The sequence below is a fragment of the Podarcis pityusensis genome, assembly GCF_964106645.2.
Source record: "Podarcis pityusensis genome assembly, chromosome: 15".
Taxonomy (NCBI): Eukaryota; Metazoa; Chordata; class Lepidosauria; order Squamata; family Lacertidae; genus Podarcis; species Podarcis pityusensis.
The window spans coordinates 41,875,389-41,900,107 of NC_138040.1; the positions used below are offsets into that span (position 1 = coordinate 41,875,389).

The window sequence follows — 24,719 nt, forward strand, 5'->3', positions numbered from 1 at the left end:
TGACTGCAATTGCCAACTGTGTGAATAGTTTGGCCCTTGGATGAAGAGGGATGAAACCTTCCCTTCAGTTGCCGGTTGTGTCAACTGTCTATTCAGATCTTGAGTGCCAGCATGGCACAATGGCTTAGCGTTGGACTTGGTGCCTGGGAAACTAAGAGCCTGGGCCAATCATTAAGCTTTCCATCCTTACCCACTTCACTTAATTGTCACAAAGAGGACGATGGTGGGGAGAAATCATGTGTGCTACCCTGAACCCCATGAAGAGGAAGGATAAAAATGCAGTGAGGAAAAAATTAACATGCATCCTCTCAAAAGCTCACCACTGCAACTTGTTTGACTTCAAACCACTTGAGGATTCCTGGGAAGGAATAGGCAGTTGTGTAGGTGGTCCTCTCGATCCACATAGTCTGGAAAAAAGCAAAAGTCAAAGTGGAGGCAGTTACACTTCTAGCTGGGTTTTTTTTGGAAAGGAATGTAGCTCAGGGGTAGAACATGCAGTTTGCATTCAAAGCACTCTAGGCTCAATCCCTGGCATCTCCAGGTGGGCCCGGAAACCCTCTCAGAGGGTAGAGGCATTTGTAAGCACTGTGGACCTGGGGTGGGCAACCTTTATTCTGTTGGGGGCTGTATGCTGGCTGTGAGTACGGCGAGAGGTGGGTCCAGCTATCCCTTTCCTTCCCTCCTCTCCTTATTCTTCTCTTTCCCTCTCTCCCCATCCAGCAAACTGCTGGGGAAGGGACAGGTGGCTTTTGCCAGAGGTCTTTAGTTGATCACTTGCATAGGGCTTTGGAAGATGACATTAAGCTGAGAGCCACAGGCAAACCAGGGTTGCAGCTGGCCACCCCTGGCGAAGACAGCACTGAGCTAGATGGACTCAGCATGGTCTGCCACAGAATCACAAAATTTTAGAGTTGGGAGGGACTGTGAGGATCGTCTAGTTCCACCCCCTGCAATGCAATGCTGAATATGCAGCTGTCTCATACGGGGACTGAACTTGCAACCTTAACACTATCAGCACCATGCTCCACACTTTCACTTGTCCCATGCCTAGAAACCATGAGTCCAAACTTCTTTCCATTTGCTCCACCACTTCCCCTGAGGAAACCCAGAGTTTTCCTCAGAAAAACTGACAGACGTTTGTTCTGATTCAGCAGTAAACAGTGGGTTTTCCCAGGGAAAGCAGTGGGGCAAGTGGAAGTGTGGATGAGAAGGTAACAAAACCCAGAGCAAGGTAACAAAACCCAGAGAAAGAAGTAGAACCTCAAAGATTGCTCCAAAGGATGAAGGACTTACTGCAAATTCATTCTCAGGATCTTTTTCTCCTTTTCTGAATGGCCGGGAGTATCTGAATTGTTGCACTTCATTGGATCTATAGAAGCTAAAGCAGTAAACAAGCAGATCAGCTCAAATCAAACCACAAGCTGCATTTCCAGTCACCATCCAAAATCAGGAGGTCTGACACTATTATTTATTTTCATTATTGTAACAATTTATTTCTACATTATTATTCTGTTTATTTATATCCAGACTTTTTCCGTGACAGGGACTCAAGACAGTTCACAGCATAAAATAAAAACAGTTAATGGCAACAACTTGGTACCAGGTTACCTCCAGGAACCTTATATACTCCTGCTGGGTCACTTCAATCATCATGAAGGACACTCTTAGCTGTGCCATATGCTCCAAAGTTTCACCTTATGTCCACTAAGATCAGGGTGTTTGCTGTGATAGCCACAGAGCAGGTCTGGATTAGCCCTAAAGCAGTGGTGCATTTGAACCAGGATTGGGGGAATGGAGGCATATAGCTCCACAGGTAAGAAGAGGAATGGAGAGAGGTTGGTGTAAACTGGAGCTTTACACAGCATCACAATGTGGCACGGGTCTTCTAAAACTGACACAACAGTAAGTATTGAGCTGTTGCTGTACTTCAGAAAGAAATCCAAAGTACAGGCAAGCCAACCCATGACTGAAGCCCAGTAATAGTACTTGTTTCTAGATGTGCAGAAAGGGTTGATTAGTCAGGAAAAAGTGGTTACTTTAGAATCTGCTCTGGAACAGGCTTGTCCTTGTAGTTTGGTGGGAGGTTCATTACAGGTTTCACTATGAAGCACTGGACATCTGTGTGGCGTGCGTTAAGGACAAGAAATAAGAGGAAACGTTTGCTGAGAGCAAGGGTGTGTAAAAATGATTGCTGCATTTTCAGCTGCTAATGTGTACATAGCCTAAGACTCCTACCTAACTCCTATCCCTACCCACTACTTTATACCCAGCTTAGTCTCTAACCAGACTCCCCACAAAAGATACACTGCTTAAGAGACGTTTTGATCTCTTCTGTGGGTGGAGCAGTGCTGCTCAGCTTCTCAGCATTTGGAAACTGGGTCAGTAATTTCAGGTTGAAGTCTTCCCTCCTTTCATATTCCTTGCCACGGTAGATGAAGATCTTGTTCTGTGACAAGGATCAGACAGGAAATACAGTAGTGCTATTAAAGTTGCTAGTCTGGACAAATTCCCATGGCTCTAAATTGAGAACAGAACATACCTGGCAAGCCAACAAAATGGACACAAACATAAGCAATACTGCAGAAGGTCCAGATTTAAAGGACTTATTGATTCTGGTTTCATAGAGCATGGTTATTTCAGTTGCTCCAATTTAAAAGAAGGGACCTTGGATCCAGCCCCCATCCCTACATCACCACTGGAACGCTCCTTTTCAGGGTCCCTCCACCAGCTAATGGTATCAAAAAGCCACAAGTAGTAGATCTACATCTGCAGATGTATCTGCAGGCATAGCAGAAGCCTTTGTTGTGGACATGCCATTCCACTGGTGAAGTTCTTCGCTGTCAGGGAGATGCACCCCCTCAATTCCAACTCCTTCCAGCCAGTGGACCTGAGGGTTAAGTCTGCTCTGCTCACTGTAATCTAGTTTGCAGTCAGCAATTCAGATATCTGGCATATTTTAAAGGGTTATTATGGGTCCATCATTGAGACCCCCATATCATTCTTACCCGCAAAAAGGAGGGGAATCCATGGCCAAAATACCCAACAGCAAAATACTCTGGTTGGGGTCTCATTGCCTTCATGATGTTCTCATAGAATGTGGCCCGTTTTTTCTGTGTATTAAAAAGAAGAAGGGTGGGTGGGTGCTGTTATACAAAAAAGTAACCCGATCAAGGAAAAGTGTTCAACCACATTTCAAGTTTAAAAAGCCACAGCCCACAAAGCTGGAAAGATCACCTGCTCCTCTGTGAAGCTGCCTGTCTTAACATAATCACAGGGGCTACTGGCATGAACATTTAGGAGGGTGGCAACCAAGGTAAAGTTAACGGTATCCCAACTTTGAAATACTCTCCACTGGGTTGTCTGCCTGGCACCTAGTTTAACAACTTTGAGGTGCTAGGTTAAGGCATTTCATTCATTCACCCAACTTTTAGTGATTAAGAGGTATCTGTTGCATGCTCTTCTGCTCTTTCTTATAAATTTATGGGATTAAAAAACCCAAAAACCCAAACCCATCAGAACAGGTTAAGCAAATAGGACTAATTCTCAAAATGCCAGTTGCCAAAATGCACAATATTCACAGCAGGGGAGAGAAACCTCTGGTCCAGGGTACAAATTTGGCTCTCCAATACTCTTTGTCTGGTCCTTTGGACTTTCCCCGGGCCACACCCCTTTAGAGGTCTCATCCTCTTTCCAGATGTGTTTCACACCCTTCTTTAGTATTTTCCTTTGGCTGAAATGTATCCAAATGCCTCTTGCTATTGTGCGGCCCTCAGAAGCTTGCCCAGAAGGGAACGCAGCCCTGAGTCTCAAAAGTTTGCCATCCCCATGCTAAAGAATGAAATGTGTGTGCGCACAAGCATTTTAGCTCCCTCTTGCTCTTAAAGCCTCAAGTACACTGACGCTTCCTGTGCCCTTAATCTGCAGCTGTTGTAGTCAGTCAGGGGTACAAGAACTCTCCCAGATCTCCCTCCCCCCCCCCCAAAAAAATAACCCACAGCAATCCTCCCAACCCAGCAGAGTACAAAAACCCAGCCATCTTACCAAGAGATTGCCAAGGCCCTCATAATCGAAAACTTTGTTCTCATACATGTCAGCAAGTTCCTTGCTTAGCTGGATTGCTTTCTCCCACATCTTCAGGAAAGTTTTTTTTTTAAATGAGAAGAAATATCTATTAGCACAGATGATACCCAATGGACCAAACTTAATTCTGAGAAGTTAGGCTTCTAACAGATGCCAAGGATGCTAATAAGAACTACCGGTAAATCCATAACACACACACCTTTCTCACACTTAAGCAAGTTAACTTGCATTTCCCACTAGTCATATCCAGCAGCTAAATTCTCTGCATGGAAGCAGAGGTTCATGATTAGCAAGCCAGAAGGCGGCAAATTATATGCTTTGGATTTCCCAGTGATAAGACCAGCTCCCAGCTAAATTCTACTCAGAAATTAACAGATGCAAGTTTGCCATGTCAATTAATTGCAATGGATCTACTCTGAGTATGACTACCATTGGATATAAGCCTCAAAGGGGATCTTACACAATTTTTAAATAGTCAGAACTGGTGAAACAGTCCACTACATAGATGAGCAACAATTCTCATTAAATTGCTCTTATAAATCCAGTAGCAGTTAAGAAATTAAAGCTACATGCTATGTTGGGAGTTGGCGTTAAAAGGTGAGTCCTGGATTAGAAAAGACTTAAGGCTTGCTTCAGACAAGCACCTAACCCACTCCCTCCTGCTCCTTTCCATACAAGACGAGGAGAGATAAAACCTCTGCTTTCACTTTGGAGCAAACCAGAGTTTTGGAAACTGTGGTTTGTTCCAATTTTAGTTAAGTTAACAAACCAGGATCTCAAGACATAGTTTGGCTAGAATAGTGATGGGAAGCCTCAGGTCATATGTGGATCCCCAGGTCCCTGTATCTGGGTCTCATGACTCTCCCAGGCCCGGGGTGTAGTGTGGGTTGCCAGTGCCCAAGGCAAGGCAAGTATTGCGCCCAGTAAACCACGGCCAAGCACTACTGGGGTGCATGCTGGGGAAGTGAGGAGAGCAGTTGGCTTGGAGCAGAGGCAGGCAGGTGGGTGGTGACCAAGTGGTGGCAGAGGGAGCTAGCAAGGACTGGTGCCATAGCTCTGTATCTCTCTCTTGCCCCAAATCTGCTTTTCCTTCTCCCTCTCTTCTCTTTCACTTCCCCCTTCCCTCCATCCTGTTTCCCTTCTCTCGTTCTCCTCCTGGAAACAGCAGCCAGTGGCTCAGATGGTTGGTGCTGGGGCTTGGAGCCACAGCCCAATGGGTAAACAGTAGAATCTAGAATGAATTGATGGAAGTAATGCTCACGGACGCTGGGTGGCAGCAAGCTGCCCGGGGGGGGGGGGGGGCGTGCAGTGACACAGATCTGGCACCAAGGAGATAAGGAAGCATGTGTGCAGGTGCCCTGGATGGACTGAGGGAACTAACGTCAGGGCAGCCTCTAGCTCTGCTCACCCTCAGGACCCGAGCTTGCTCATTCTCCCTCTCTGTTTCTCTTCTCTTCCCCTTCTCCCTTCAGGCCCAGCCGCCTCCCCCACCCCTTTCCTCCCCACCCCTCTCAGAGGTGCCCTGCAAAGCTTTCAAGTCAGCTGCCTCAGCCTGTCTGCCCGCCCAGCCCCTTGGTTTGAGAAGGATACAGCACTCAGTGGTGGGGGACAGGATGGGACGGAGAGAAGGAAAGCCTTGCTGTGGACATGGAGTTGCTGTTACCATTTGTACTGGAATGCTGCCATTCGAGCAAGAGGGAAAGAGAGCACTTGCAGTGGTGGTTCCTCTTTCTCTTCTTCCCTCCCCACGGGCCTGGCACATCGTGCAGTGCACAAGGGCGAGCTGGCCCAACCCTGCCTCTTGGCTGGCCATGGGGTGGGAAGTGCATGGGCATCCCTGAGCTGGTCACAAGGAGAAGGGGGGCTGGGGTGCCTGGCTGTGCCTTCCCAGAATTTTGTGCCTGGCACAACTGTTCCCCCAGCTCCCTCCCCATGCTATGCCACTGTCCGGGCCACACCCCTCACTGGTCTGCTTCACACTCTATTGAAGAGGACTTTTTGCTTGGCTTGAATGTGTCCTGGAAGTATAAAAATTACTCTTGCTTGCCTAGGTGAAGAGGCCTTATTCCACCTGCCTTGCACCACCCTCCAGTCTCTGCTTCTCAATTTGTATTGTATTGTATTGTATTGTATGCACTGTGGCTTGCCATTGTTTATTGATTGTAGTTTAGAAATTATTTATTGAAATTGTTAAGAGTGAATTTCTGTTTAATTTTTATATGCTGATATTATTATTATTATTCTATACTATTCTAGTGGTTGTTGAATGTTACATCTTTTATGTAGGATGCTTATTTTAAAGTTATGTTTTATTATCATGTTTTTGTATTGCATTGATTGTTATAAGATGTACATTCCTTGTTTCTGCAGCTTGTAAACCGCCTTGAGTATTGTAAGATAGAAAGACGGTATACAAATTAAAAATGATGAGGATGATATATGTGTGCACATCTATCTATCTGGCTTTTGTGTGGTTTGCACACAAGAGGCAAGTCATATAAAGGTGAGAGTCACATCCATCATTCTGCACTTCTTGAGCCACACCCACCACTACCATGAGGCCAATTAGAAAACTGTCCTGGAAATTGTCTGCCTCATCCTGCTGTGACAGACTCACCTTGCCTTTGTCAAAGAACACAATGATTTCTTGATAGAGTTTCTCTTTCAATTCCTGCTGCGAATAGACATAGTAACTGTCCCTCTGAAGCAGATGTGGAGCACATGGCTTATCAGACCACTAGGATAAAGGAAACAACAAATCAAAGAGTTAACACATTCATTTTTCCTTTAATGGTTCTGAGGAGGGTATCTGAGGGATGATATGACAGCATTCTTTAAAATACCAAGAGGTATGTCATACAAGGCTTGTTCACACGTTACATTGAACACAGGTACAAGCTGTTGCTACCAATGTACAACTGTTGTTGTTTTTTGTGTGAAAGGGTATACAGTTTATAAATTCAGCTGATATGTACACCTGCTGAATGTAATGCTTGAAGGAGTTGGATATGTTTAGCCTGGAAAAGAGGAGACTGAGAGGAGATATGATAGCCATCTTCAAATATCTCAAGGAAGAGGGAACAAGCTTGTTTTCTCCTGTTCTTGAGGGTAGGATTCATACCAATGACCTCAAGTTACAGGAAAGGAGATTCCAAATAACATACAGGAAAAGCTGACAGTAGGAGTTGTTCAACAGTGGAAGAGTCTCCCTGGGGAGCTAGTGGACTCTCCATTCCTTGGAGGTTTTAAAGCAGAGGTTGGATGGCCATCTGTCATGGATGCTTGAGCTGAGATTCTTGCATTGCAGGGGGTTGGACTAGATGACCCTTGGATCCCTTCCAACTCTACAATTCTATGGTTCTATGAATGTTGCGGGACGCGGGTGGCGCTGTGGGTTAAACCTCAGTGCCTAGGACTTGCCGATCGCATGGTCGGCGGTTCGAATCCCTGCGGCGGGGTGCGCTCCCGTTGCTCGGTCCCAGCGCCTGCCAACCTAGCAGTTCAAAAGCATCCCCGGGTGCAAGTAGATAAATAGGGACCGCTTACTAGCGGGAAGGTAAACGGCGTTTCCGTGTGCGGCTCTGGTTCGCCAGAGCAGCTTCGTCACGCTGGCCACGTGACCCGGAAGTGTCTGCGGACAGCGCTGGCTCCCGGCCTATAGAGTGAGATCAGCGCACAACCCTAGAGTCTGGCAAGACTGGCCCGTATGGGCAGGGGTACCTTTACCTTTACCTTTATGAATGTTGCATGTAAATAACTGTGCAAGTGTACAGCTCTACAGTTGTGTATACAGGTTGTACACTTGTTAAATAGGAGGGCAGAGTTCTTATTTGCTGCCCCAGAAAGCAGAACTAGATCTAAAGGGTTTAAATTACAGGACAGTAGACTTGAACATTAGAAGAACATTTTGGTGGTCGGAACACTTTGAGAATGGAAACAATTAATGGATGTCTTCAGCAGAGCTATTGGGGATGCTGAATCTCTGGATCTTCTGCACAGTGAAAGGGGCAAGGCTAGATGGTCAGCAAGATCTTGCCTAATTCTATCATTCTTCTTGGGAAGCAATTCCACAACATGATTCTTCTAAGCAATGAGAAGTTCTCTTCTGAAAGCTATAGATATAGCCATATCTCCAAAACATTCCATTCATTGATACACATCCCACATAGAAATCCCAGACAAGATGAGCAGTGAGTTTTGGGGAACTCACTACTCCAACAAGGAGGCAGGGTTCAATCTGCTATGGATTGGGTTACACTTCCCTTAAGGATCAGGTTTCCAGTTTAGGGTGCTTTTAAGATCTCACTATTACTTGAGGCACCCAGGTGTCTTTGGACAGAGGTAGCTGGATTATCCGTGCTAAAAACAATCCTGACTTGGCTACTGCTACGATGCCACCCTTTAGCACCTAAGACACTTACCTGGAGCAACTCTGCGTGAAGGAGAAGTGTGTATGCTGCCTCGGTGTAGTTTTCAGAGCCTGTGTGTAGGTCCCGGAGTTTATACAGGTATCTAGAAAGGCAAGAGAAAACAGATTATCATGGAATTACATGCACAGAAGCTGTTCAAATATCATTTAACTCAGCCTGTTGATCTAAGGCAGAATTCTCTACACAATGATGCCTTAATACCAAAAAGCAGTGAAGCCTAAAGGTAACATGGCCTACCTGATGTAGATATCCTCTCTCTTCTTTTCTTTATAAAAATTCTACAAAAGTAAAAAAGTATGGTTGTGAATAACTGAACTGATTTTTACAAATAAGAATAATGCAAACCAAAAGGTATATACCAGCACATTGACAGTGCAGCTCATGCGGTTTTCTCTACTCCCGTCATGCATGATGGCCCGATAATCCAAGAGGTTTTCCAGCAGGCTGCTAACCAAGAGAGCAAACACTTCGCCTGAGCTCGAGAGGTATTTGTGCTTCCGACAGTGCTCCAACAGGCTGCAGGGTCATGTGTGTGGTACAAGGGAAGTGGGAGACAAAGACAGAGAAAACCAGTAGTTTATAATTAAGTTTTACAACAAATAAATAAAACATTATGGGTTTTATCCAATGCTGGTTATACCCTGAGTAGACCTCTTGAAATTAATAGAAATTGCTAACTTGGCTCCATTACATTCAAAGGGCCCAGTCTACTCTGAGTAGAGGTTAGTTGGATTCAACCCTATGTTGTGTTAGGGCCAAAGTCGCACTAGTGGAAGTCTGCACTGGGGAGGCACTTTTGTGCTAGAAGCCTTCCAGTCATACAACTTTTGGATCCAATCAATTGAAGCACAAAAAGAAAATGTCACATCTTAGTGGAACTTTATTATTGTTAATAATACCAATGGCAGACACCGCAACTGCATAACGTTTTCAAAAAATATCAATGAAAAAGCAGCTTTTTTAAGCTCTTTAAAAGTTTTTTAAATAATAAAAAAACTTTTTAAAACATTAACAATCATTGATCTCAGGGTCTCCAGGAACAGTGCCTTTCAGCCATGAAATGCCAGGGTAAATAGGGAAATATCTCCTGAAGGGACCAAGGGAGACAAGTCACCTCACCAGGGAGAAAAGGGGTTCTAGAAAGGCAAGCAAAAACACTCACACACTTACAGTTTCTCCAGCAAAATCTTGTATTGTTCATCCCCACGACCACCTTCAACTTCCTGATCCAGTTTTGTTATCAGCTCATTTTCAAACTACAAGTTGACAGACAAAAAAGCAAAAACACACACAGAGAGAATGATCTATTGTTGTTCTACTGCAGGAGTGGGCAGAGGATAGATTGAGATCTACCAGCGGAATGCTGGGTGATTTGCAAGATATTGGCAAGCATTTCTGACTCTGAAATGTTTAACAATAGTAGCAGCAAAATGCCTTGTTTTCACCTCAATTAGGCAGCTGAAATAAAGAAAGCTAACTAGGACTGGACTTGTGTGTGAAAAAAGGCCTACGAGTTCAGTTCTATTCAGGTGACGGTGAAGGGACCCCTGACCATTAGGTCCAGTCGTGACCGACTCTGGGGTTGCGGCGCTCATCTTGCTTTATTGGCCGAGGGAGCCGGCATACAGCTTCCGGGTCATGTGGCCAGCAGGACTAAGCTGCTTCTGGTGAACCAGAGCAGCGCATGGAAACACCATTTATCTTCCCGCCAGAGCGGTACCTATTTATCTACTTGCACTTTGATGTGCTTTTGAACTGCTAGGTTGGCAGGAGCAGGGACCGAGCAACGGGAGCTCACCCCGTCACAGGGATTCAAACCGCCGACCTTCTGATCGGCAAGTCCTAGGCTCTGTGATTTAGCCCACAGTGCCACCCGCGTCCCTAATCTGTTCAGGTACTGAAACCAAATATCTAGGCTCAGAATGTGGCTCAAAAGGCATCCTGTTCTTTACTTCCAGCAGGATGCCAGATGCAACCTGACTCAGGTAGATTCTGGGTTCTAGTAGAAAATGAAGCAAATCTGACAAGCCAGAAATCTGCCAATCCTGTTCCAACGCACACTTTTGCAACTAACGAACAATGGCAAATATGGCAGGCATTTCTGAACTTCCTACATTAAAATATGTTTGCCCAACAAGAATATTTCCAGATAATTCAATCAAAACACAAAATGATGCGTATTAAGGTATGTGTGATGTGAAACAGTAACATTACAAAGAATAACTAATTCTGTTTTGTCTGTCTTTTATGATTATTCCTGATATAATTTCCAACCCATTTGCTTGAGCTCATCTCTCTTTGCTCTGAAGTAGAACCACACATTTCCTGCTGGTCCCCATGCAATTTTAGACCAGGAAGATGGAGGTTAATGCTGGATCTGTGCCACAACTGAGGGTGAACTATGACGCCATCATACAGAATGGACCCTATGATGTCATCCCAGTATGTTGCCAGGTATGCAAGGAGACCTAGAGCCTCTCAAAAGATAAATGACTGGAACATACCAAGATGAGAGTGGAGGAGGTCCTGCAGAGACCACAAGATGATCCCAGCCACCTAGTCACTGCTGGCAGAGTTGGGCACCCCTAAATACAATATCATCTACTCTTGTCAACACACTCACTATGTAACTTCTTTACATATATCAAACAAGTAAGGGGCTAAAGAAGTCAGAGCAGAGAGCACTGTGCTAGATAGACAAAATATTATGACCTGCCTTAGAGAACTTCCTATTTATTGAAATCCCTGCTAGGAACCTACAAGGGGAAACTCTTTCTTTCCTCTCCTCAATAATCCCACTTAGATCAACCTTCTGCTAGAAACCAGGCAGCCACCCAGTTGAGACAACCAGCTGAAGCGTGGTTTGATGCTGGTTGTTTATCAACTCTATCCTTTGTTCTAGAAACTCTGCTTCAAAGTGCCCAAACCCAAATTCTCAATTTCCCATTGCCTCCACCTTCCCTTATTTTGCTTCCCCCTTACAAGCTGGCCCATACCATATGGAAGTTTCTGCTGCCGCTGAAGTTAAATTCACATTGCATCATGTCAAAAAATATAGGGATGGTTGCTTTTCGCAATTCGGGCTCAGGTGTCAAGGTCACCTCCAGGATCGAGCCTACCATAGAGGGGATGAACTTGATCTTGTGAGGCCCTGAAAACAGAAAAAAGGGATTAGGCGCAAAGCAGATGGCTGCTTCGCCTGCTACAGGTCTCCAGGGCAAACACAGGCAGCTGCTTCCCAACCACTAATCGCCTCCTAGTCTTTCATATGCAAAACACACAATGGAAGCATCTGCTGCTTGACCACTCCCTTTCCACCTCCCCTAGTTCCTGCAGGGGACTCTAGGATTAAATGCTTCTCTGACACAGATGCACAAGATGGGTGGGTGGGAGAAGGGGAAGGGGAAACACTAGGGGAAGCTGACCCCTGGAGACTGGATTACTTCTACAATTGCATTGATATCAGAATTTGTTAACTGAGCTTTATCTCAATTATTTGGAGAAGTGCTGCAACTCAGTGGTACAGCATCTGCTTTGTCTTCAGAAGGTCCCATGGTCAATCTTTGGCATCTCCAGGTAGAGCTGGGAAGGGATTCCTTGCATGAAATCCTGGAGAGAGGATGCCAGTCTTATAAGGATATGAGAAGAGCCTGCTGGATCAGGCCAATGGCCCATCTAGTCCAGTATCCTGTTCTTAGTGGCCAACCAGAGAAACCCTCAAAGAAGTATATGAGCACAAGAGCCCTCTCCCCGCCTGTGATTTGCAACAACTAGTATTCAGAAGCATCGCTGCCTCTCAATTGTAGAGGCACAGCACAGCCATCCTGCCCTGTAGCCTTCAGCAGCCCTCTCCTCCATGAATTTGTCTAAACTGTCCATGTGGATAATACTAGAAAAACCTCTGCAAACTCTCTGCAGTTGGTCTCTGAGATTCTCACAGCTGCTTCCCCAGGTCCTTAGGTGATGCATGAAACTTACCTAGATTGTACCACATGTCCCTTATTTTGAAGCCAATGTCCTTCCTCATGTCCCCATATCTACAAGGAAAGTGTGTGTGAAAGAGTGAAGGAAACACCCAGGGAAAATCAGTCAATTAATATATATTCAGAGAGCACATCATGGCTGCTTCATTCTCCTGCGCTGAGGAAAGCCATGCCATAGTATGTTGTCTGAACTCATGCTTGTGCTATAGCTCTCTCCAGACTACTACTATTATTAGACTTATTATTACTACCACTATCACTAGAATTATTACCCCTCCCCTTCACAATAAGGCAGGTTACACCAGTATAAAAGACAGTTTTAATAACAGTTTGAAACAAATTGCAATCACAGCTACAGTGAGGCCCAAAAATACATCTCTGAAGTATCAAACGCCAGGGTGAAAAGGCATGTTGCTGGCATATGATGAAAACTGTACAAGGAAGGTGCCATGTGCACCTGTGAGGGGAGGGAATGCCACAATTGTCACATAGAATGGCTTCTCCTGGGTCACCACTCTGGGTCACCAGAGAGCCAGTATGGTGTAGTGGTTAAGAGCAGTGGACTCGTAATCTGGGGAACTGGGTTCGCGTCTCTGCTCCTCCACATGCAGCTGCTGGGTGACCTTGGGCCAGTCACACTTCTCTGAAGTCTCTCAGCCCCACTCACCTCACAGAGTGTTTGTTGTGGGGGAGGAAAGGAAAGGAGAATTTTAGCCGCTTTGAGACTCCTTTGGGTAGTGATAAAGCGGGATATCAAATCCAAACTCTTCTTCTTCTTCTTCACTCCCTAAGCCTCTGAGGGCTGTGGAATTACCAAGAGGGGCCTCCTTCTGCTTATCTTAAGACCCAATAGCGAAGTTTTTCAGACTGTAGTCAAGATTCTTCCTGTGGTTTTGGCTGGGCTAAGCCCAGGTTTGGATGGCACACTAAGCCAAACTGTAACTAAGGGCAGCAGCAAAAGAACCATTGGAGGAGCAGAGTGGTCTTGATCTCACCTGGAACCCATGCATATATATCAAAACATGCTTACACCAGTGTGGCATAGTGGTTAGAGTGTCAGACTAGGACCTGGAAGGACCCTGGTTCAAAATCTGCACCCCAGGACAAATCTCACTGGGTGACCTTTGGCCAGTTACTGCCTCTCAGCTTAAATGGGGCTTAAATGAAGACAGGGAGAACCATGTGCACCACCTCAAGCTCCTTGGAGAAAAAGCGAGGTCCAAAGCAATGAATGCAATAACCAGGCCACATTCACTTTCCAGAAGTTGCTGGACTCTGATATCCATCAGCCCAGCCATCACAGCCAATGGTCAGCGTTGATGGGAAGGCTAATCCAGCAACATCAGGAAGGCCACATGTTTCCCTCCCTGCCATGAAGCACAGATCTTCAGCTTGTGGGCAATGAGCCCATTGCTAGGCTGTGCTCCTACTCAGGTGTGATGCACCATGGTCTTGCTATTACTTGTTGTTAAAAAAAAGGGTGAGTAGAAAGAGAGCAGAAAGATAAAAGGAGAAACGCTCCACGCATCTGATGGAGGCAGATTCTAAGGGATAAGCTTGATATGATGCCAAGAGTCTCACTTGATAGGGACAAAGAATAGGAAAGGTGTGGATGGTGGAGCAAGATACTTCCATTAGGACTGTGGTGCATGGGGTGTTTAATCTCTTCCTTGCCTGCTGTGGCTCTGAGACACGCCATTCCCACCCTATATAGCTTTCCTGACCACACCATCTAGTTATTCCCTGATATTTGAAAGCTCACCCTGCAATAATTAGATAATCTTAAAGTGTCACAAGACACTTTGCTGTATCTTGTATTGATTATTATTTTTTTAAGCTAAAAGTGAACCCCAGGTAGCAGTTTGGAGTTAAAGGTAGGACTCCAGTGGCTGTTGGTCCCAACTCAGTCTCAGCTAGCATGGTCAATGGTCAGGCATGATGGGAGGTGTTGCTCAGGAACATCTGGAGGGCCACAAGTACTCCAGCCCCACTTTAATCAATCTTCTCCTTCCTAGTGCCCTCCACATGTTTTGGGCAACTTGCATCATTCCTGACAATTGTGTGTGCTGCCTGGGGCTGGTGGGAACAGTACCTTCAAAACACCTAGAGGGCACCAGGTTGGCACCAGGCACCCCCCCCCCCCATTTTTGGATCAATTCAGATATGTACTATCTGCAGACAAGCCATTTCTAAAAACAAACACTGCTTTTACTTGTAAAAACTGCAAGTGGCAGGTGGCGTTTTAGAAGAAATATTACCCCTACTTCTACAAACACAGGAAGAGAATGCCTCTTCTAAGATGGCACTTGCTGCAACATAGGCAGACACCAAAAGCAATGTGAGCATGTGTTTTTTCTTCAAAACTATTGCAGTCATATGCAAATGTAGACAGATTTAATCAGTGGTGGCTGGTTCATTAGAGGAAATGGGGCAGTGCCCCATCAACCTCAGCCTGTTCTCAGCCAGCCCCCCGCCTGTCTTCCTACTGCCAACCAGGATAGCGGGTGGCCCTGCCTGGCAGCTTGCGCCTCATTCTCAGTTTTGCCCATTGTAAAACTCAGAAGGGAGGAGAATGGGGACAAAATGACACTGCCTGTCAGTGGCCCAGGCTCCACCTACTGTTGCTCTCCCTGTCCTAAAAGCACTGGTCATTACTGGATTTAATTTTTAAAACTGATTTGATCAAGTAAGGTTTGTGTATCCTGGATCCAGAGAGAGAGGAGCAGTAGAAAGTGGAAAGCAATTACCATAAAGCCTGAAGGCATGACTTGTGCTTATAAAAACCACAGCGGATACACATTGGAGAGTGACAATTGGACAAAGATCCCTGGGACATATTCGCCACACGTTTATAGATACATCTGTCTCCTTCAATACATGCAACTGAAAGTGCAAAATGTGTCCCCAGTAAGTTCAACAGTGGGGAGAAACTCACATGAAAACTTACTTCTTGACTATCTTGCTCCGTTTAGCCTGGGAGAAGCTCTCCAACTGGAGAGATTCGTGGGTAAGAAAGGCCACTGCCAAGTGAAAGTAATTATTCCACAGCTGTGGAGGAGAGGAAGAACATGGTTGAAACACTGCACAGGACAGATGTCACAAGTCTCAGACCTTGAGCAGGGATGGGGAAGCTGTCAGGGCAGCCATATGCCGCTTAAGCACAGCTCCCATCATTCCCAACCAGCGGTCATGCTGTTTGAGTATATTGGTTTATAGCTGGTTGCGAGTGTGCTGATAATGTAAAGATATGCTTGAGTGGAACTGAGCAGCATTTTAGTTGTAATTAAATTGTGTTTATTGTTGTGTAGGGGCTTGGAAATATAAAGGGATTGGCTTGTTCAGCTGAGTGATTGGTGGGCCAAAAAGAGCAAGTTATTTTTTCCCTTTTGCCTAGTTGTTAATGGCATTATTTTAAAAAGTTGATATTTCAGTTGTTATTCTTTTGTGGATTTGTTATTTACATTGTGCTAAAATGTGGGGCTTCCACTGTATTTCTTTAGAATCAATTCTCATGTATATTCAGAGGCGGATTTAGGGCAGTGCGACTGGTTTCCCCACACAGGGCACCGGGGCCATGGGGCGCCTTCCCGTCTCCTTCCCAAAGCCTAGTTAGCACTTACCCAGCTTTGGAAGGAGGCAGGGGGCTCTAGCACCCTGCCAGAGCCTCACGCCTCCTTCCCAAAGCATGGTGCTTCCCTTAGTTTTGGAGAGGGGAGGGCTGGAGGGCATCAGATTTTGGCCTTGCACAGGGGGCCATATTACCAAGGTCCGGCCTTGTGTATATTGTTTTTTTCCTGATGCTCCATTTAGCTGTTATTTAGTTAAGAGTCATGGTGTAGTGGTTAGATTGCTGGACCTGTGAGATAAGAGTTCAAATCTCCACTTGGTCATAAAGCTCACTAGGTGGCCTTGAACCAGTCGCTGTCTCTCAGCTTAACCTGCCCCATGGGACTGTTCTGCTAATAATATGGGGGGGGGGTGGAACCATGTGCACCATCCTGAGCCCCTTGGAGGAAAGAAGGGGTATAAATGTGGTAATAATAAATAAAATAATCATGGTTTTCCATTATGCGGACTTTTCCTGGTATTTTTTTATATTAGATCTTTAAATTTATGAAGTTTTAAAATAAGTTATATCCTGCTTTAAACACACACACACACAGATGTACATGCATAGAAACTGTCTAAATAAATACAATATAAAAATACACATTTTGCTATGTTTTTGAGCTGAAAACTGTATCACAAAAGTTAGAGGTATGAAATCAGAACTAGAATTGTAGAGTTGAAAGGGACCACAAGGGTCATCCAGTCCAGTGTTTCCCAACCTTGGGTATTCAGCTGTTTTCGGACTACAATTCCCATCATCCCTGACCACTTGCTAGCTAGGGATGATGGGAGACCCAAGGTTAGTCTAACTCCCTGCAATGCAAGAATCTTTTGCCCAATGTGGGGTTGAACCCACAACCCTAAGATTAGGGTACCAGCTGTTCAAAGTCATGTATTGGTCTGGGAGGTGTGAATTAGGTCAGTCCCATTTAAAGATCTGGACAAATCAAAGTTTTCCTCCATCCCTACCTTCAGGCAGGTGTTTCTTTCTGAACCAAACAGCTAAATATCATCCAACCTTTCAACCTTGGCACCTTTTTTTGATTGAGAATCCAATTTCAAATGGCCATCGCCAACATCTTTTACAAGAGGTGTTTGCAGGTTCAGACTTTTAGCATTCATGATCAAAGCAGGACTGCATTTCATCCTTACCTGTAGTTCAAAGCTTGCCTGATCAAGAAAGAAGCGGTTGAGCACAGAGGTGTATTGGTTTATGGCTCGGAGGAAAATCCTGGAAAAGTAAAGTCAGCACAGATGAGAAAATGTCAAAAAAGAGAGGTTCAAATCTCTCTCCCATCCCTGTAAAAAAATAATAGGTGGTGGCCCACATGGCATTTGCAAGATATTTGATGTGATTTGCCTTACACATTTTCCCAAGTAATGGTGTCAATCAGTCATTTTTATTTATTTATTAAATATATCTATATATATATATATATATATACATACACACACACACACACACACACACACACACACACACAAAGGTAGTTTTACCTTTTAAGTTGAATAACTGAAATAAATGAACTTTTCCACAATATTCTAATTTTTTGAGTTTCACCTGTAAAATATCAGTGTAGCATGCACAACCTGCTCACATTGCTCACCAACCCCACCTACTCCTCACCCTCCAGCTGAACGTCTACCCCCCCCCCCGCGGCAATTCCACCTCCACCACCAATTGTGGCAAACCCCCTCTGCACACTCTATAATCACCATGGGTCAACTTGTAGTTTTTGTGTGAGGTAAAACTTTGATACCTGGAACACTCAAGCAGATGAACATGTAACAAAGATTTATTACGTAGAACAAAGCTGGAAAAACAAATGCTGTTTAAGGAGATAAAATTATTTCGGGGAACAGTTAACTTACTAATAATTATACCAAATCTAGTGGATATTACAGGCTTCTAAATAAGGTAGTAAATGCACAACTTCTTTTAAACTTCAGTTGCTTATTTTAAGTTATTACTCCTCAGATGTTACAGGTTTCTAGACTGCATATTTCCAGTTATTTCACTTCAGTTTTTAACTTAGTTGTTGTGTAGATGTTACAGCGTAATACATTGGTTCTTAAAGAAGGTGGAACCTTCTGTCTGTTCCCCAAACTCTTCTCACTCCCGCTCCTGAGGTACCTCTAGAGGTATAACAGGATCTCCCCCACCCCTTGTGACTGGATTTGGATTCTTCTCTTCCTAGAAGATCTCTCTCCTCCTGACTGACATGAGACCCAAGGAGACGGTGTCCTCACAGCTTCTCCTTCCCCAACTCAGTCCCCCAGTTCACTCCTCTCTGAATACTCTCCCAAGACACCACACAATGTCTTCCTATCTAAGTTATGAGGCTCTTTTCTCTAACTGGAGATATTTTTCTCAGAGTGGCTGTTGCATAGAGACCAGAACTGACTATCCCATACTCTCCTTCTCTCCCTCAATCCACCTCCCCATCTGAATCCTCTCTCACAAATGGCTCCTTTTATTCTCCCTCCCAAAGCGCTGGCTCCACCTCCCCTCTTGGTAGCCAATCAGAGAGAGGCTCCGGCCCTCTGGTGGAATTCCGAGGCACTGCATCACCAGATTCTGGATTGGCTCAGCTGTCCGTCACCCCCCTTGCCAAGCCCCACCCACTCCCTTTACACCTCACCCCCCACCCCATTGGCTCACAGCTCCTTCAAGCCCCACATATCCTCACAGCTCTTTTATGCCCCTCCATCCCTGACTTAGTCAAACCTCTGTGAGTGGCAAAACGGCGACATGTGGCAGAGACATATGAGAGTATTCTTAAGTTCAGATTAAATCTTTAAGCATTTCTAACATGGCTTCTATGAACGTGAAAAAAGTCACAGCTTTATGCGCTGCGCTAAACGAATAAATTAAAGCCCCATGTTCCCATCTTGGGCGGGGGGGGGGGGGACCGACATCTAAATCAAGTATGGGAACAGACTTTTTACCTGCTCTGTGTCATAGTCATGACCATCCAGTCATTTGCATAGACATTCTTGCCAATCAGATCCTTAAACATGATGAAGGTTTCCATCAAGAAATCCTATAAAGCAAAGAAAACAATAAAAAAGAATGAAGGGAGTTATATAAGCCCAGCATCTATACCAGCGGACAAATTCCTGTACATCTCAAAAGAATGGAGATGAATCCAAATCCAGGAAAAGACATCGTGATAGCAAATCTAGGGAAAGATGTCCTGTAAATCTCTAGGTTTTATTCCACAGACCTGTCTTTCGGTCGAAAATAACAAAATTACTTTTTAATAGTAGTGACATGCTTGTTGTTATGATGGGCTGGTCAATGTGCAGGAAAAAGAGCTTGCGTACTTCAAGGTCCCCCAAGGAGATGCAAGGTGTGGGCTTTGTGGATACATTTATGCGTACTTAGGTAGTGGGGCCTGCAGCAAAATGTTGCAGCATGGAGTGCTTCTGTTCAGTATTCTGGTCAGCTGCCCATGCTCTTATACAGGATAGTCCATTTTATTTCTCAACCCCAAGGACCTCAGAACAGCCAGTCCCTCTCAGCCAAAACTACACAAGAGTGTTGTGAGGGTAAAGGGAATGGGACCCTATACACTACCCTCAGCAATTTGCCACAAAAGAAGATTTTTAAAAAGTCAAAGATTTTGCACTGCAAACTAAACTGGATTTCATGCCATTAGGAAAGGTGACTGTCTTCAAAATAAGTTCTGCTTAGAGTAGCCTCACTGAAACGAATGAACCTAAGTTAGTCACGTCCATTAATTGCAAGCGGCCTATTCTGAGTATGACTAACACTGGATACTACCCAGAGACTCCAACAGTAGTAGGGACACTCCCTGTAGTAAACTGACAATTTTGAAATAAATCAAAAGACAGCTGGCTGCCTTTGCCTACTCCGTGCCAAAACAGGAAGATCACAAAAAGTCTCCATTTGTGCTCCTTAAGATCCCCAGAGCAAGGGCACACCAAGCAGGATGCCTGTAAAAAAGGGAGGGTTGTCTCCCAACACTGCCAAGCACCACACATTTGCAAAGGTCACACAGCTGTGTTCCAGCACGCTCCCCTGGGTGCCATCAACGCCAAACATGTGACCAGGAAGATGCCCTCCTCTTGCCAAGCAATTTCCCAATATTCCTTGCCCCAAGAACTAAGGAGGAAAGAGGAAATGGCCGCTTTATCTGTGGCACTGCACATCTGTGGGCCAAAACTCTTCAGTCAGGTCAGAGTCAAACATCTGCACTGCCACTGGGTCACTGTGGTGCATTGGGAAAAATTTTGCTTGGTTTTAAAACGCAGCGGAGATGGGGCTGTGCATTGGTCCATAACAGGAGAACCTCAGCCAATTTCCCAGCCCCGACTCCTCTCCCCTTGGGTATGTGGGCATAGGCACCTGGGCAGGCACCATGCCAGGCCATTAGAGGAATGTCGGGCCTGTGTGCGCCTCTCTTAGATGTGTGCATCTAGCCAGCACCCTACCCTTGCTCAAGGTCAAGGAATACAATCTGAGAGCTTATATTCCTTGACTGGAGAGAAGGACTGCATGGGAAGGCAAGAGGCCCCCACAAGCCCCACACTCCCAATTCTCTCAAACAGTCTGGTATATATATATGGAGTGAGCATGTGGGGGGCGGGAAGAGAAAGGTTCTACTAGGCCCTATAGCATAGGTGTGTGTGTGTGTGTGTGTGTGTTTGTGTGTGTGTGTGTGTGTGTGTGTGTGGTGTGCATGCATGGGGGGGGGGGGGAATACAGTTTCTACCTGACCTTCAGGAGTCAAGATATGAGAGCCATCTTCAGAAATCTAAAGGGCTGTCACATGAAAGATGGAGCAAACTTGCTTTCTCCTGCTCTGGAGGGTAAGAACCAAAACAATGGATTCAAGTACAGGAAAGGTGATTCCAACTAAACATCAGGAAGAACTCTTTGACAGCAAGAGCTGTTTGACAGTGGAACAGACTCCCTCACTGGATGTTTTTAAGCAGAGGTTGGATGGCCCTCTGTCACGGATGCATTACCTGAGATGCCTGCATTGCAGCGGGTTGGTCTAGATGACCCTCAGGGTCCCTTCCAACTCTACAATTCTATGATTCTATGGTCATCTCTCCTCCCCAAGCTACACCATTCACAGGTTCTGAGTGCTTTTGCCTGGCTGGGAAAAGTCCTTGAACTGTGACAATGCTTTCTGCTTGCCTGGATGGAGGATGGGGAGTATTCAGTGCAGAAACCTTGCACTTTTGCAGCACTGCAATGTAGCCTACTGTTCAAAGTTAAGGGTCACACCAGCAGTTTTTTCCAGCCCCACCCCCGGCTGCCCTCACAACTGCATTCAGCCCCTGGAAAGCTGCCTATGAGAGAATGCAGCAACTCTGATGGAGAAAAGTTCCTTTGTATACATGGTACCTGTGTGTGGCTGGACCGAGCACACAGTGTCTGCTGTCAACATGCAGATCAACCAAAGGCCAGTCAACACAGTATGTTAAAAACATGACTACATCCAACGCATTGGTTGGCTCATTTTTAAAGAGCAGCCCAACAATAAGGCTGCTGTCAGTGTTTGAGAGAGACAGGGGGAGACAGTGGCTGGGAACTGTTTCTAAGACCATGAGTGGTTTATTCTATTTAATTCTGTTTGAATATCTTACATTTGTTTATTTTTTTGTTACTGTAGTCATGCTGATTTACCTTATGATTGGATTATGACATTGTTGTTCTTTGGACCTGTTTACATGATTTTGTATACTGTTTTTCTCTGCTTATTACTTTGTTCCCCACTCTAGTATTGAAAATATTCAGTAAAGAGCAAGCTATAAATACTGTAAATAAACAATAAATAAGCAAGACCGTAGATCCCAAGAGAAGACACAGGGATCCTCATAAGGTGGTCATTCATTAAAAAGGTATATGGCTGGGATCAAAGCACTGCTACAGAACTGGAAAATGAAATTGTTTCAGAAGGATTAATGGGGATGGCTGCTTGCTAAGGGAAGTATTGCTAAGCCTTATCAAATCAATGCTTGATGTACAGAATTCCAGCTGACACAGGGCACCACAGAGATAAGAATTAACAGACTAATAATGTTAACCCGAAGACGTAGGGGACCCATGTCTGGACTAGAAGACCTATAAGTGAATGGTTGTTAATTTTATATAGGAATGAAATTTTCCCAGAGATTTTTTTTTTAAAAAAACCCTGTGTGTATATTGACTTGGTTACTATTATTTTACTGTGTCCAAGCTTGATTTGGAGAGTCAGCAAAGTGCATCTTGTCTTCCTGATAAGAGTGAATTTCTTTCCCTGTCACATTGCCAGCAAAACAGCTTTTTTCAGAAAGCTGAGCTCAAAGCAACTAACAAAATCAAACGTTAAAAGCAAGTGTAAAAACAAGATTAGAATCTACACAAAATGCTCAATAACATATAGAAAGAATAGATCCAGTTCAGCCCCACTAAAAGATAAGCAGAAAAGGAAGGTCAAGAGGCCTGGTGATGGTGACACTCATGCTTGCCTGGGGAGAGAATTCACAAAGAGGGAGCCACCACTGAGAAGGTCTGTTCTTGTGTTGTTACCCTCTGGGCCTCCCTTGGAGGCAGCACACAGATTAGGGCTTCAGCTGATTAATGAAGGATCTTGGTTAATGTGAGGAGAGCCAATCCTTGGGGTACTTGGTTCCTGAGTTGCATAACGTTTTATAGGTCAAAGCCAGCTTTGAATTTGGCTCAGAAACTAAATGGTTACTAGTGCTGTCTTCAAATGCAGCCCCGCATAAAACACATTGCAGTAATCTAATCTGGAGGCTACCAGAATGCAGACAACAGAAATCAGGCTATTCCTGTCCATATAGGGTCACAGCTGAGCCATTAGTCAAAGTGGATGGAAAGCACTCCATACCACCAAAGCAATCTGAGTCTTAACTAACAGTAATCCCGAAGTGCCCCCAGTACACACACACCTATTCCTTCATAAGCTATTATTATTGTTTTTATTATTGCTAAAAATGGATTGTGAACGAAATAGACTGGACCTGGTGCCCGCCAGATGTTTTGGACTCAAAACGTTTCTTTCGAAATGGCCAACATTTAGTGGCTTAAGTTCAACTTTCCCCAACCTGATCCTCTCCAGTTGGACTCCAACTACCACCAGCCCCAGCTGGCAGGGATGATGGGAGTTGGAGTCCAAATCATCTGGAGGGCACCAGGTTCCAGAAATCTGCTCTAGAATCATCACAGCTATTTAAGTCATGACTGGAGAAAGTACAGGTCACATGGCTGATTTAATGAACCATTCCCAGGTTCAAGACATGCCATGTATTGACGCTTCCAAAATGGTGACATCAATCAATGATCCTTCAGCCTTTCTTCAAAAGAAAATTGACCCAAGGAACTAAAGATTTATCACCTTGCTTAAGTGCAAAAGGATGAGCTAGACATTGGCCTCTCTGATCATGCTAACCCCTCACTGATAAAAGACAGCTGCTTGAAAAAGGTAGCTCTGCAAAACTTGCTTGGAGAGAATTTCTTAATCTGTGGTCACAATCCTATGCACACTGGCAAGGGAATAAGTCCCACTGGACTGAGTGAGGTTTTCCTGCCCAGGAAACATGGGGTTGTAGCCAACTGATTTCTACTCAGAGTAGACTCATTGAAATTAATGGCCTAACTGAACCAGATCTGTTAATTTCAATGAGTCTACTCTGAGTAGGACTGGAATCAGATACAACCCATGGGTAGGATCTGGATGTTACGCTGTTGATTTTTGTCTGTTCACCTGATCAGCACATATGCACAAACACCACACAGCTCAAACATTCAGGAATTCCTGCTTCCTGCAGATGGCAACATTTCTCAGCAGATCTAGGGTGCTGGAATCAAAGGAACAACTGCCAAATGTTAGCAGCTCCTCTTGACCAATATGCAATTGTAATAAATACCCATTAAGGAACTACCCGTGCCCCAACAGAACAAATGTAATCTGAACTATTGCTAAAAGAAAGAGGCATATAAACATTTTAAGCAACTAAGAACATTCCAAGAAGAAAAGTGACTAATGGAAACAGAGAGAGGTGTGGCAAGTGTGACAACCTAGGTACAAATTTTGGTTGTCAGTCAAGACTGAAGCCTTGCAGGGGGTCTTCAGCTGATGATGCAAGAAATGGCAGAAGGGGATTTAGGCTTTGCACCAGTAACCCTGCTCTGGCTAAATAAGGAACTACAGGGAGAAAAGCAACATCAGCCAAGGAAACCTCCTTCTATCAATGGTCAGCACAGGTCAGATGACATACTTGACCAGTGAATGAAGGCTTCTGGGAAAGATTTGCTTGCTAGTCTGAGCAACAGGGAGACCTGCTTTGGTTGAAGACTTGGTTGCAAATTAGTCTGCACACTCTGGCCAGGTCTGGAAGCAGGGTTATAAAACAGTAATTCCAAAAGTGACTCTGCATTTGTCCTTGGCTGATTCCCCACCCTTCCCTTATTACTCCATTTTACTTAAAAAATAAAATCCAAACCTGTGTGGGAATAATGGGTGGGTGACCTGGAATTAGAATCATACAATCATTGAGTTGGAAGGCACCCTGAGGATCATCTAATCCAACCCCCGCAATGCAGGAATATGCAGCTGTCCCTTACGGGGATCAAACC

General features: G+C 44.8%; 1 protein-coding gene across 1 annotated transcript in view; it reads right to left on the minus strand.

The window, feature by feature from the left end:
- The window catches only part of DOCK5 (dedicator of cytokinesis 5), a 148,170-nt gene that overhangs the window by 24,787 nt on the left and 98,664 nt on the right, over positions 1 to 24,719 (minus strand). Inside the window, exons 29-44 of the mRNA XM_080982316.1 lie at positions 19,052 to 19,146; positions 17,255 to 17,333; positions 15,441 to 15,541; positions 12,489 to 12,547; positions 11,507 to 11,661; positions 9,681 to 9,766; positions 8,870 to 9,026; positions 8,748 to 8,788; positions 8,502 to 8,592; positions 6,698 to 6,817; positions 4,042 to 4,131; positions 3,006 to 3,110; positions 2,305 to 2,446; positions 2,037 to 2,118; positions 1,294 to 1,378; positions 321 to 407 (exon numbers count right to left, since the gene is read on the minus strand). Coding sequence (XP_080838442.1) covers positions 321 to 407; positions 1,294 to 1,378; positions 2,037 to 2,118; positions 2,305 to 2,446; positions 3,006 to 3,110; positions 4,042 to 4,131; positions 6,698 to 6,817; positions 8,502 to 8,592; positions 8,748 to 8,788; positions 8,870 to 9,026; positions 9,681 to 9,766; positions 11,507 to 11,661; positions 12,489 to 12,547; positions 15,441 to 15,541; positions 17,255 to 17,333; positions 19,052 to 19,146 — 1,575 coding nt within the window. The remainder of the gene's footprint in view (positions 1 to 320; positions 408 to 1,293; positions 1,379 to 2,036; positions 2,119 to 2,304; positions 2,447 to 3,005; positions 3,111 to 4,041; positions 4,132 to 6,697; positions 6,818 to 8,501; positions 8,593 to 8,747; positions 8,789 to 8,869; positions 9,027 to 9,680; positions 9,767 to 11,506; positions 11,662 to 12,488; positions 12,548 to 15,440; positions 15,542 to 17,254; positions 17,334 to 19,051; positions 19,147 to 24,719) is intronic.